Source organism: Filicampus tigris, chromosome 13 (genome assembly GCF_054856515.1).
Source record: "Filicampus tigris isolate MCC_2025a chromosome 13, RoL_Ftig_1.0, whole genome shotgun sequence".
NCBI classification, from domain to species: Eukaryota; Metazoa; Chordata; class Actinopteri; order Syngnathiformes; family Syngnathidae; genus Filicampus; species Filicampus tigris.
In genome coordinates this window covers 21,305,956-21,320,750 of record NC_141229.1, presented here as the reverse complement: position 1 = coordinate 21,320,750, position 14,795 = coordinate 21,305,956, and the positions used below count along the sequence as shown (strand labels likewise).

The window sequence follows — 14,795 nt, the reverse complement described above, 5'->3', positions numbered from 1 at the left end:
GTAAGTAGCAAAACCTTGAAATCGCATCTCAAGTGGACTGGGAGCCAATGCAAATTGGCTAGTACCGGAGTAATATTATCAAACTTTCTCGTCCTTGTCAGGGGTCTGGCTGAAGCATTTTGGACTATCTGCAGACCTTTAATATTAGAAATGGGAAGACCAGAGAACAAAATGTTACAATAATCAAGGCGAGATGTAACAAACGCATGGATTAAAATTTCGGCATCACTATTCGATAGAATTGGACGAATTTTAGCAATATTACGGAGATTGAAAAATGCAGTTCTAGTAATATTCTTAATGTGCATTTGAAAAGCCAGAGTTGAGTCGAATATAACACCAAGATTTTTTGTTGAATCACTTTGGGTAATATTACATTTATCGAACCTCAAAGTGGTGTTCTTAAATAGGTGCTGATGACGAGCAGGGGCAATAATCAACATCTCGGTTTTATCTGAGTTAAAAAGCAAAAAATTGAGGGACATCCATTGTTTAATCTCGGCAAGGCACACCTCTAAATTACAGCAATAAGGATAGGTTCACACCGCAGGCAAATGCGACCCAGATTGGATTTTTTTGCCCATATGCGACCTGTATCAGATTTTTATATGACAGTCTGAACGGCTCAATCCCGATTTTTTTCAAATGCGACCTGGCTCACTTTCATATGTGGTCCTAGATCGGATACGTATCTTTGCAATGCGTTCGCGGTCTAAACGGCCAGGTCGCATATATCCGACATTGACGTAATCCGGAGCCCAAAATGTGCTTGGTGCAGGTAGAGGGAAACTGCTGGCAGCAGGGGATCGAATCTACAAAGTTGTTATGAGTAACACTATTTACTTTATATTTTACTTTAATTGAATCCACCTTGAAACATGAAGCATAAAGTGGACATTTATGGCGATCGTAGTAATTCAGCCACAGCTCAGATAGATTCATTTTTTACGCACGGTTAAGATGTGACTTCATCGTTAGTGATGTCTCCATGAAATGAGATACTGTATTTATTTCTACCTGCTACCTAATCGCTTGACTGTATAAATGCCCCGACACGCTGGACCACATTTACTTCCGCAAACACAACGTTGGGTGTGATGTCGTCTCTTCTTGTACGCATGCGGGCCACTTTGACGACGCATGTGTTCATACAGCAGACAAGACCAAGGTTGCATTTCTAATGCAATATGAACGCTTTCACAAAAAAATCGGATTTAAAAAAAAAATCCAAATTGAGCATTAAGACCTGCGGTGTGAACCTAGCCTTAGCCGGGTTTGTTATCTTGAACGGCATACATAATTGGGTATCATCAGCATAACAGTCAAAACTAATATTATATTTACGTATAATATCACCAAGCGGAAGCATGTATATGCTAAACAATATGGGTCCCAGTACGGATCCCTGCGGGACTCCACATGTAACTTGACAAAACTCAGAAGTCCCATTGCCATGAATTACACGGGTGCGTCCTCTCTGAGAGCTAAGAATTAAACCAAGAAAGTGCTGAGCCTGAGATACCAACACATACTTCAAGACGTTGTAATAGTATGTTATGATCGACGGTGTCAAAAGCAGCACTAAGATCGAGTAACAGTAGTATTGATGATGTGTCGGAGTCCATAGCTAGGAGAAGATCATTAGTCACTTTACCGTCTCAGTAGAGTGATAGTCTTTTATATCCCGACTGAAGAATTTCAATTCGATCATTAGCGGCCATATGGTCACTAAGTTGTTGCGCTATGACTTTTTCCAAAATTTTCGCAATAAATGGGAGATTTGAAACCGGCCTATAATTACTGAATTACTGAAATGCATAGTAAAGTAGGGAAAAACATGTATGTGGCTTTGGAGTATAAGTCGCATTTTTGTAGGAAATTCATTTGATAAAATCCAACACCAAGAACAGACATGTCATTTAAAATTTAAATGACGAACAATTTAAAATAAAAATAGAATAGAGGCAACAACAGGCTGAACGGTATGCTTACGTTACATTACACAACGCTAACAAATGAGAAAAACAAATAGACGTATTGGGCACCACTCGCATTTTGTTTTTATTTAACCATGATCGGAAACGTTTTGTTTTGCTTCACTAATATGCATACCGGTAATAAGATCTACCCATTCAAAATGTGGTATGCTTCCTGAATGAAAAATAAAACTTTAAAGATTAGGAGGAACCTATTTATTTACCACTCTAAATTAGTATAGTCTAACGACCTAGGTATGTTATGTCTTTTATTGTTAGGTGTTGCCATTAAGGGTTCTGGGTTAAGTGTTAAGTGGTAAAGGTTAAGCTGTTGTGTTAATTTTGAGTGGTGGTATTTTCGAGTTCTTAAATGCACCATCAGTACGTGGTCACAGTGACCGTAAAGCAGCGCATGTAGACGTGCTCTCTTGCTATTTGATGTCAACTGTGGGATAGCGGGTATACAAAAACTGTGTTTTGGTTTTTAATAAATGTGAGTTTGCTGACTAATGCCTCCATAGTCCGTAGCAGACGCTACAAAATGTTAGCGTTCCACAACAGGTCATGCGATGCGTATTTTAAGCATTTATATCGATTTTATATCAGGTTTCAATGAATCGTTACATCCCTATTGGCTACATATCGACACGTGGCACCAAAAGTAGGGCTGCACAATATATAAAAAAAAATACTGTCATTGCAATAATGACAAAGTGCAGTATACGGATCGCAAATATGTGCAAGAATGTAATACTTTCTTATGGAATTGTATGCTTTTATCTGACTTTGACCAATCAGATGTAATCTTAAATCTGCATCACCATCCAAAAAAACAGAAAGTTATTACAATTAGATAAGAATACATCAAGCCTGCTTATTTTGCCACATTTCTTTCATTGGATAATAAAAATGTCATTTCTGTAGGTACGTGTTAAATATCATAATAATATCAGTATATTGCAGTATTCCACACACATATTGCATATGTTTCCAATATCGTGCTTCCCTAATCCAAAACTGATGCAGGTGACCAAAATTAATCTGTGGCTGCGCACCACACATAAATGTATATGACAGTGGAAACACTGGTGTACACTTTAAAGCAGAGCAACCATGAGCAGCGTGAAATTAATTAGGTATGATAACAATGTTGACTGGAGGCATGCTTGTACTGTAACTCTTCCATCTTGTGTCTCGTCAGGTTTGTTGTCTTCACTGTTCCTGCTTGAGACGCACCTTGAATTAAAAGACAAGCTATTTTTTAGATTTGAAAAAAGAAAAGAAAAAAAACACAAATATGAAGTACAAAAACAATTGAAGGCCATTACTGGAACAGATGTTTTTTGTGCTGAAAGCATCAGTCTTAGTGGCTGACTGCATTGCTACATCTGATAATCCCATTGCTATTGGTGGATAACTGATTGTACCTGCTACTAAAGACATTTTCAGCAAAGCTTTTTGGGAGGCTGCAGTGAAAAAAAGATCATATGTTCCTCCTTCACTAGCATCATAATACAACTTTAGCAGAGGACATTGAGGCCTCACTGATAGTTTCCTTGCCCCATCCCCTGAACATGACCCTAGGTCAGCGGTCGGCAACCTTTAAAGAAGAAGCCAATCCCCCAAAATATCTTAACAAAAATATGTTCTATAGCCTCTACTAGTCTAAACACGGCATTCTGATTAATATTGCCTTTGTGGAAAATGAGTTAAGCAGCAAAATCCACCCGTTTGTAGCCATCTCAAGGGGCGGCCATTTTGGCGCTTTCTGTCAACTGAAAATGACATCACAGTTGCTCAGGGCTCAGGAAATGACCACTCACGGCTCACCTATTTCTGAAGCACTCTGATGAACTCATTGGGCTTCCAACCTTTCTATGTGCCATTTTCCACCAGATACCAGAGAACAACATCCTTGTATGTTGGCCACTTCCATTTGAAGCCACTTTTTTCCATTGCTTTAATCAAGAACGTTTTGTTTTGTCTTCCTCCGTGATCACGATCACTAAGTGGATTTCATGATCGAACTCAAACAGGTCATAGTCGTCTACCTCTACATCTATTCTCATTTTTCTTCTTTTAGCAATAGTCATAAAGGGATCAATCTCAGAACTGTCTGACTGGTGAATCACAGCTTTCACTACTTTTGTCCCTACCATCACTTTTTCTTCTTCACTGCTGGTCTCGCATCCACTCTTTTCAGATCCTCTGTGATCCAACTCTGAGCTCTTGTCGCACTCTGAATCTGGAAAATCCATACCTCTCACTCTTGCCAGGTTCCACATAGATCGTTTTCTTTCACTTTCTTTGGGTATCTGGACTGTTTTACCGGTACCTTCAGCTCTTTCAGGACATCCATAAAGTTGTTGTCAAGATCCCTCTGATTGTCATTAGCTGTGGTTTCGTTGTTGTCTGCATGATGTGTTTGTTTCGGTAAACGTGGCATAACCTTCTTCTCAAAGCCAGCTTTCACGTTGTTAGTGGCATTCTCTTGGAGGGTGTGTGTCAGATCTCACAACAGGGTTAGGAAACATCGACTGGAATATAGGCGTGCTTCCTTTCGCCATTTGGTTTTCATGGGACAAAAGAATGCCATGTAAAGGGGCTGAAGAAGGTAAGTGCTAACATGCTTGTTGGGTAAAAAGCAGAAACGGACGTTGTTGTCCTTACACTGTTTGATGGTAAATGCACTGTCACTTGTATAGCGCTTTTCTATTCTAGGTACTGAAAGTGCTTTAACACTGTTTCCTCATTCACCTCCTGATGATGCATCATCAGGAGCAATTGGGGGTTCAGTATCTTGCTCAAGGGCACTTCAATATGGTCAGATGAAGCAAGGCAATTTTTTCAAACCAGTCTCCGAAGCACTCTATCAAACCCACCAGACTTGCTTCTACTGAAACGCTCACTCACATGGACCACCAAAGTCCATTGTCATTGGCTGGATTTAGCTGTTGATCAACGCCAAACTTGAAAAGGAGGTATGTGATTGGTTGGACTGAGCTTTACATGCAACACAAGCATGGCAAATACACGCGACCTATGTCGTTTTAACTTTGATATGACAATACCATAATGATGTATCACCCAGCCCTACTGCTAATCAAAATATTAGGTCCGTGATTCATTGTGAATCAGAAGAGAAAAATGAAAGAAAATTCTGAAAATGCATCCCTTATTACCAGGTTGCCTTTTATTGTCCCAGATTATTGCACATACATTTTTCAAGTTATTTATCTTAGTGTCATTTTTCTCTCACACAAACCTGGCATTTGATGAGGGTTATGTAAACTTTTTATATCCACTGTATACACGCACACACACTTAAGCTTTATGAAGAGAGACAAGATCCACTTTTTCTTCAAAGCACATGCTTATTTCAGCGGGAGGATGAGAGTGTGAGCTGGCAGCATTGGGCACAAATAGATACTGATGTCGAATGAGCCCTTTGCTTCCTCAGTTGCATGAAAAACAGCGAGCGAGCAAGAGCGCATAGGCAGTTAGGGGGAAGCGGCCATTTTGAAAAGTGTCTTTTCATTACTGAGATAAAAGAGACAAGAAAATGTCGATTCACTCTGTGCATCTGCACAGTATCATGCAAATTTTCTTGCAACGGTCTCCCAAGATTGAATACAGACGAGTCATCTTCATCAGGGATGTTCACATATGTTGAAATTGTACTGAATGAAACTGAAATGTGATCTAAAGGCATGGTGGGAAAAGGTTACAAAGCCTGTGAGGATGGTGATGAGTGTTACTTCTCTGTTTGTACACTCTTCACAGCATTAGCTAATACGTACATACATTTATGCTATTTTAAACAAACTATATATTGTTTTACAGATGTTTTAGTTCAAGGGAAGTCAACCCAAACATTTTTTTTCAAGAATGTGTTCTATGCAGGCCTATTAGTTGAAACAAGGCAATCTGATAAATATTGCGTTTGTGGAATAAGAGTTCATCCGTTTTTAGCCACCTCTGGAGGCGGCCATTTTGTCAGTTCTGTCGGCTGAAAATGACATCCCAGTTGCTCAGGGATCAGGTAACGACCAATCCCAGTTCACCTTTTTTCTGAAGCTGAGCCATGATTGGTCGTTTTCTGAGCCCTGAGCCATCTATGATGTCATTTCCAAACTGACACACTGGACTTGTTACCATCTTATGGCAGGGCACATGTAGACGAACAACAGGAACAACCATTCACAATAATAACATTCACATTCATGAACAGTTTAGAGTTTTTGGTTAAAATGACATCAGAAAGCCAGTGTATCTGGGGAGCATGGGGAGATGCACATACATAGAATGCACATTATTAGGATGTCACATAGAAACCAGTCGCATAAACTGTATTTTTAAAGAGTTAAGTGTTCATATGTATTTTTTTTTTACCATCGACGAAGCTGCGATTTTAGTTAATCTAACCCAGGGGTGGCCAAGTCCGGTCCTCAAGAGCCACAATCCAGCCTGTTTTAGGTTTATCCCTACAGCAACACACCTGTTTCAGATGATCAGCTCATCAGCAAGATTTGCAAAAGGCTGATAATGAGCCTGATGATTTGAATCAGGTGTGTTGCCATAGGGATAAACGTAAAACAGGCTGGATTATGGCTCTTGAGGACTGAACTTGGCCACTCCTGAAAACCTATTCCATTTCGCATAGCTACTAAATTGCATTACAACAGGATTTCTAGGACTATAGGAAACATGCGACAAACACTAACCATACGTGCCATCCCCCACCCCCTTTTTTGTGCTTGGCAGCTCGACGTGCCTCAGTGAGCCGAATAACGAGCTAATCACGAGCATCCTAATAATAAATGGGCCTTGTTCATAGTCTGCTAAACCCAGTCGTTAAATCCTGCTGTTGAAGTGAAATCATTTACTGCAGCTGTGCTCTCAATATAGGACCAGCTGCCCAAGCAGCAAACAATGAGCTCACCTTTGACTCTTTGCGATACAAGGAGTCAAAATTGAATATCTATTGTTGTCTCTTCTATTTGCTGCATACATTGTTCAACACCCATTAGTCATTCACTCTCTTACAAAATGATTCTTTTTAAACATGATGTAATTGTTTTTTGCCTTCCTGTTATTATTTATTGCTTTTTTGTTATCCTTTGAATTGTGATACAATCACACTTGGTTTACCACAGTTATTAAGGAGTTGTCACCAGTGATTATATGTATAATTAGTTTTGAAACCAACACATGAATGGGCTATTAGGTATTATTTACATGTAACTGTTTGTTTTCTGTTATTGGAATTTTAAAATTAGAAATTTTTAAATTGTACACATCACATACATTATGTATATATATATATATATATATATGTATATGTATATGTATATATATGTATATGTGTATGTATGTATATGTATATATATGTATATGTGTATGTATGTATATGTATATATATGTATATGTGTATGTATGTATATGTATATATATGTATATGTATATGTATGTATATGTATATATATATGTATATATGTATATGTATATATATATGTATATATGTATATGTATATATATATGTATATATATGTATATGTATATATATATGTATATATATATATATATGTATATATATATGTATGTATATATATATATATGTATGTATATATGTATATGTATATATATATGTATATATATATGTATATGTATATATATATGTATATATATATGTATATGTATATATATATGTATATATATATGTATATGTATATATATATGTATATATATATATATATATATATATATATATATATATATATATATATATATATATCATAGAACAGAGTCATTTCAAACTTTCAGAAAGCATAATTTCCATGATGTGATGTCATTATTGAGCTATGAGCCAGCCCCAGTGGAACAAAACATCCTGATTACTTGGAAAAGAGGAGTGATGCTGAATCAAATGATTAGGCTCCAAGCAGGAGGAAAACCAATGTCACAATTTAATTCGCATCGGCCTTCCTTCCAGGTTGTTTTCACAAGTTATTATGCCAGAAATAGAGACTTGACTGAGTCAATTGACATCCGTTCAAAGACAGAGACAGGAACTGTTTGATTATATTATTGCAATAGACTCACATATATTTGATTTCAGTTCTCCTTTGTAATGTGTGAGTGCTCAAAATCAAGCACAAAGTTGTGCAATGGAAAAAAAAAAGTTCATACTGTATGTGCATTTGTGTTCTGTTAAAATAATTACGCCGTTTTTCTCATGAATCTTTGACTTTCTGCTACGTTGTTAACTGGGGAACATTTCTACTGTTCATGGGAGCCAATTTCACGGCTTTTTATTTTCTCTTGTCTCAGGAGAGCAGCTCTCCATAATCATCATCAGCTGGGTCAGTCAGACAGGAGGGCACCATATACAGTATCTATCCCTCTATATGTTTAGTGATAGTCTGATATGTTTTTTTTCAGGGCCAGTACCAATACCGATTATTAGTAGTCAAGGAGGCTGATAACGGATATTAGGAGCCGATATTCACTTGCAATACAGCATACTCGCAGTTAACACCCAGGGATTCATATATTAGCAGATTTCTTTTCAGAAATTAAAATAGTATTAAAAAAAAGCAAATATTTTTCAATATTTTATTTTTTTTATTGGTGTTTTTTTTCTTCCCAATCCCCATATACCTCCATTTTTCATGGAAACCATTTTTATGAATTTTTATGGGATTTTTTTTTTTTTTTAAATTTCATTCATCCATCTATTATCTGCCACATGTCCTGAAAAAAAATCCACAAATACACAGAGATAGGCACTTTACCCTTTTTTGTCGGTCCGTCCTCCGTCTGCAACCTGGGTACCCTTCCGTCCTCGTCTCTCCGTCGTGATTCATAAAAGTTATCGTCCTCCATCCTCGTCGTTTTAAAGCCCTTCCGTCCTTGCATTCCGTTGGCCCGCACCCCCACCGGGCAAAAAAAACAAAACAAAACAAAAAAAACCTCCGTGCACTCATATATATTATTTAAAGGGGAAATCAACCCAAACATATTTTCTTCAAGAATATGTTCCCAGTTGGCCTACTAGTTGAAACACGGCATTCTGATTAATATTGCGTTTCTGGAATATGAGTTAAGCAGCAAAATCCACCCCTTTTTAGCCATCTCAGGGGGTGGCCATCTTGCCACTTCTGTCGACTGAAAATGACATCACAACTGCTCAGGGCTCAGGTAACGACCAATCACGGCTCAGCTTCTGAAAACAGGTCAGCCATGATTGGTCGTTATCTGAGCCCTGAGCAGTCGACAGAAGTGACAAAATGGCCGCCTCCGGAGGTGGCTAAAAACGGGTACATTTATCAGAATGCCTTGTTTCAATTAGTGGTCTTGCATCGAACAAATTCTTGAAAAACATATGTTTGGGTTGGCTTCCCCTTTAAAGAACATTAGCTGGCTAATTTCGTGTGCACATCCACTTACTGGCTGGGAGTATCGTGGGTAGATTGAATTGTTTGCAACTGTTTAACCAAGATAGCATTGAGCTACAACACAAAACAATCGTGATGAAGATGATGATGACGATGCCGACTGGAGCGAGCCAGGGGACATCAGTAGACTATATATTATTGAGTAATAATGCAATACTATTGCGTTTTATTGCAAAACATTTGTGTTAGTGCTGTAAAGTGATTAAAAATGATTAACCAATCACAAAATTTTCCATAATTGATCGCGATTAATCCTATTTTTCAACTGCTTGGAGCCGATATTTACTTGAGTAAAATCTTGGAATTAATGTGGAAAAAAATAAGAATTAATGTGGAAAAAGTGTATTTTGATTCAAAGACTGCTCTAATAACTTTCTTTGATCCTTGAATTTTATTCTTTGCCTGTAAAATACAATTGTTTAACGATACACCAAAGACGTACAACTAATATGATATTTGATAGGTCTGGAACTATACACCTTTGTCCCAATCTGATACGGATCCCGATATTTGGGTTGCGATCCGATAGGTATTGCAATACTTAAATATTCTAAGAATATATATAAAAAAACTGAGGCATGTGTTTTCAAAGTTTTAAATTCAGTGCAATATTACATGTATTCAAGTGTCATGATTGAAAAGTGCATAAACCTCCAGTAACTTTTCCTGATTCACAGGAGTGCAATAAATAAAACTCAATTCACAAAGCTCAACTTTAAGGACCTCAAATGTTGCAAAAGTATGTTGTAGAACATGCAAAACATAACATAACATAAAGTATTGAAAGTATTGATACTTCATCAACGTATCGATACTTAGCCTTGGCATAAAAATAATCACGATACATCGCAATACGATCCCAGCCCTAGTATTTGAATTTGGCTTTGCAAAGTGTGCAAGTTATGTTGGATTTCTCCAATGACCCATCGAGCAACCTTTTAAAGTAAAACTACGTAAATGTCCGTCTTTGCTACAGTAATTCTCCTCTATGTTTGGCTGCAAAGTGAGCTGCTACAGAAGGTAAGTAAAACAGAGTTTTTTTTTTTTTTAATGCGTTATAAAATTTTGATTTATCTCATGGTTAACGCTTTAACTTTGACAGCCCTAGTTTTAACACAAAACGTTTTCAGTTTTATATAAAATAATTATTGCAAAATAACTCAAGTTTATTATAAGAGGAAACAAAGACTTCCACTTCCGGGTCATTTAAATGTATTCGCTGGTATCGATTTTTACCGTCTAAAGATGTCCCACTCAAGGACATACTTTGCATGCAAAGGGATAGGGTACTAAATGTTAACAGTTAGCTAAAAAAATAAAATTGCTATTCGGGATTATACATGCAAGAGAGGGCTGGGCGTGTTAGTAAAGGGCATCCTGACTCCTGACATCCTGAAGCACATGAAAAACGTTGTGCAGGCAATTAATGAAGGCGGTTCCATTGAAGAGAACATGCAGTGGTCTTGGTTTTTAAAAGAACCCAACCCAACACAACACGTTCGTTCGTTACTTGACCCAGTTAGGGATGAATAGATGGATGGACAAAAACCCACTTCCGTCCTTGCTTAGTCCATCCTTTTTAAAAGACTTCTTGTCCTCTGTCCGTCCATCCACAAAATGGGCGTCTGCCCTCAGACGGAATGCTCAGCTCTGTGAATATATTTTGTTTTTTTTACTTCTCTTAAAAGAGTAGGGAGACTCAACAAATTGTTCCAGTCATCATATGCGGCGATTGTATTGACACTTTAGGTATATATATATAATTTTTTTTTTAAGAATCACATGTTGTTTTGTACAGACACATTGGTTTTATTTGTTTTGTTTTAATATGTTTTGATTGAATTAAGTGCAGCTTTTTGGAAGTCTAGAGAATTATTCACACATTATTTTGTGTATTGTTTTATTGGCTTTCCTTGTGTGCGGTTTGTTGATTTAAAAAAAAATATATATATATATATATATGAAAGATTTATAATAATAAACTCATTCCTGTGTGAAAGCCACATTTCTAAGCTCTCAAATTCTTTTGGAATTATATTTCTATGTGCTACTTGGGCTGAGCTATCAATTATTTTGTATATGTTGAAAACTTCAGGTTTTAGAGGGTGATTCTAAAGTCGGCCTTAGGTTTCAGAGGGTCGTTTCGCCAGATGCTTTAGGCCTTCATGGGTTAAGTCAGGTGTGTGTACAATGAGCTAGGCATCCAAGCAGGCTTCTCGGTTAGATAAGGTTTTTCAGAGCATTTGAAAGCATTATTGACTGTCTACATTATTTCAAGCTTGAAAGATCAGCATACTTTATTCATTATCAACTCAACTATCTATCCAATATCCACAACTTGGCTCCTAACCTCTTCGCCTGAACAAACAAATGTTGAGTGAATGCATTGAAGCCATGCTAAGACCTGTACACTCTTTTCACAGAAGTCTGGCTGCAACTGTATTAAAGTGGAGCTTATCCAACTTTGAACAGTAAAATACCAGGAGAATTAACAAGTATCTCGACTCTGTAGAGAAAATCATGCTCTCAAAACAGATTCGGAAACCGCATACGTCTGCTTGGAGGAGAGGCATATAAGCTACGTACAGTATATCAATATATCCATCCATTATCATCCTCACAGTGGTCACGGGCTTGCTGGAGCTGACTACAGGCAGTAGGCTGGGTACACCCTGAAGCGGTTGCCAGCCAATCGCAGGGCACACATCTGCGCTCATAGTAGAATAAAATATTTATAATATCAGTAGTTTTGTTTTCACAATAGATTCTTGAGTTTTGATTTTGAATTTTGAGGTCTGCAGAATAAATGTTCTCAAAATTACATTACAGTAGATCTATTTTTTATTTTCCTTTTGATCAATTTAGCTTTGCTAAAGCACTATGCAACCCATTAAAAAAATACAAAGTTTAAACTGAAATTAATACTTTTTTGAAATTGCTCCGCTGAAAATGTTCCTATACAAGAAAATATCTATCTGTCTGTCCGTCTGTCCGTCTGCCTGGCTGGCTGGCTGGCTGGCTATCTATCTTGCTATCTTGCTATCTATCTAAACATCCACAAAAATATATTGTATTTTAAATACAAATATATTGTTTTCCTGACCACTTGTAGGTACATCGACGTTCGGCGGAGCGTCTTCGAGATCTGTGCTGTGCAAATCGTGGTACCTTTATCAAGGTTGGACAGCATCTTGGTGCTCTAGATTATCTCCTTCCGGAAGAGTACACATCCACGCTGAAGATACTCCATAGTCGCGCTCCTCAGAGCAGCATGGAAGAGGTTGAGCAGGTCATCAGAGAGGACCTTGGCAAAGAGGTAAATTTCCCCCCCAAAAAGGAATGTTGTAAGGCAGGGGTCACCAACATATTTATGCCCGTGAGAACCAAGTAGCCCCTGAGCACCACATGACTAGTTTCACAGGACAGTGACAATATGCAAAAATTAAATGTAACACTATCCCAAATAAAATTGGTTTGTGTTCAAACTAATTTTACTTATTTAATGTGAATGTGGCAAAGCAAGAATTATTGTCTGTTTGTAAAATACTTTGTGGTAAAACCTCTTATTTTCACCCCTTGATTGCACCCTGTGTTGTGGCGTCATGCTTTGATGACTTCCTCCACCTGGGGTTGTGGTTTGCAGCCAAAATGGCTATTTTGGAATGCCCGGCCCCAGACCCCCATGTGTTGCCATACAACTGTGAAGCACCAGGAGCACTTTTATTTGTGCTGTAACTCATTTCAGTGAGCCTATTCAGTGAGCCTATTCAATGAGCGTATGTTGTAGCGGTTTTGCCTTTTGGAAACAGTACCATTAACAGCTAGGATTTACATTAGCAGTGACTATGTGTTTGAACCAAAGGATAGAGAGCATCCCCTTATAACACCGGCTTAAGAAATAAGTTACTATCATAACGTCATTTTGTTTTAGCTTCTCAAATGATTGTGGATATACCGGTATTGCACCCGTACCTCAAAATTCAAGTACAAACCTTTATTTGCCAATTGTTGAATTTCGATTTGGTCAAATTTCAAAAGAACATTTCATTTAAGATATTTAATTTAATTAATTAATTATGCAGGTAGAGCATTTCTGTGCCTACGCACAAATTTGTTTAAACTCATGCGTACGCACGTTTGACACGTTATATTTCACCAATATCTTTGTCGGCTTCGTACTCTAGAACAAATTTAGAACCTCCTCAGACCATGCGCTGACACAAATAATCAATAGTGAGCTTTTGAAAAAATGTCAAACACATCTTTTATCCAATATGCACAACATATTGAAATGTTGGTCATTCATAAAAACAATCAGAATTATTTTAACGATTATAACTTAAATTGTGAATTTGCAAATGAGTTGATTTGCGTCCTACATAACAGTGAAAAGGACACTTCTCATCACTTCTCCTCTTGTTCCATACAAATGCTTGTGTGTGATGTGTTTTGTTTATGTGTGTCTGTCTGTGTGTGGCCATTCGAGCTGTTTTCACTTGTACAGACACGCATGTTATTTTCTAAATGGAATTCTGCAAGCTCCATAAAATGGCAGTAAATTACACATATCTTACCAAAGGTAGAAAAGCGCTGTACAAGTGACAGTCCATTCAATACATGAAAACAATCTGTTCATGTCAGATCCAGTGGGTGGTCATCATCCCAGTTAGTTAGGACATTAGTGGGTACAAGACATTTCATAAACCCATTAAGGCCGGGAGCGCATAACCGTGTTTATACCGCTAGAGCCGGTAGAGCGCTGTTGCGTCCTTTATACCTTTGAAGCCAGGAGAGCGTATACGTCATTTTCTTTTTTTAATCCAATTCTCGGTCTCTTAGCCAATGAAATGCATCAGAATATACACGTGATGGTGTCATGAGCACTCTGGGATGTCTGGAATTTTTTAGAGCCGTAATGGCAGATGGCAGATGATTCGGGAGCTCTGAAATAAGTGACGGCAATGATATAGACGATGCACTTGTGGACTTTGAACCAGCGGAACCAGTCGAACATGATATATGGTTAAGACATATATGTTTGTAGACAATGACGCTAGCAATGTTTTTGTAACAGAATAGAGGATGGTAATTACCACTCGCTTTAAAAAAAAAAGAAAAAAAAAAAGAAAAATAATGCTTTTCTTGCACTGACACTTAATTTCACATCTTCAATCGAAACATGAAATAAAAAATTCGGGCCTGTGTGAAAGCCACATGTCTAAGCTCTCAAATTCTTTTGGAATGATGTTTCTGTTAGATGGATAGCATGGAATATAGAGCATAGATATGGAAGATATTAATTATTTTGGAGGTGTTGAATTTCTGGGAGAACCTCAGGTTTAAGAGGTTGATTCTATAGTCG

General features: G+C 37.6%; 1 protein-coding gene across 5 annotated transcripts in view; it reads left to right on the top strand.

Moving 5' to 3' along the window:
• The window catches only part of adck1 (aarF domain containing kinase 1), a 76,081-nt gene that overhangs the window by 18,577 nt on the left and 42,709 nt on the right, over positions 1 to 14,795 (top strand). For all 5 annotated transcript variants that reach the window (XM_086050274.1, XM_086050277.1, XM_086050278.1 and 2 more), the window contains one exon: positions 12,546 to 12,749. In XM_086050274.1, coding sequence (XP_085906400.1) covers positions 12,546 to 12,749 — 204 coding nt within the window. The remainder of the gene's footprint in view (positions 1 to 12,545; positions 12,750 to 14,795) is intronic.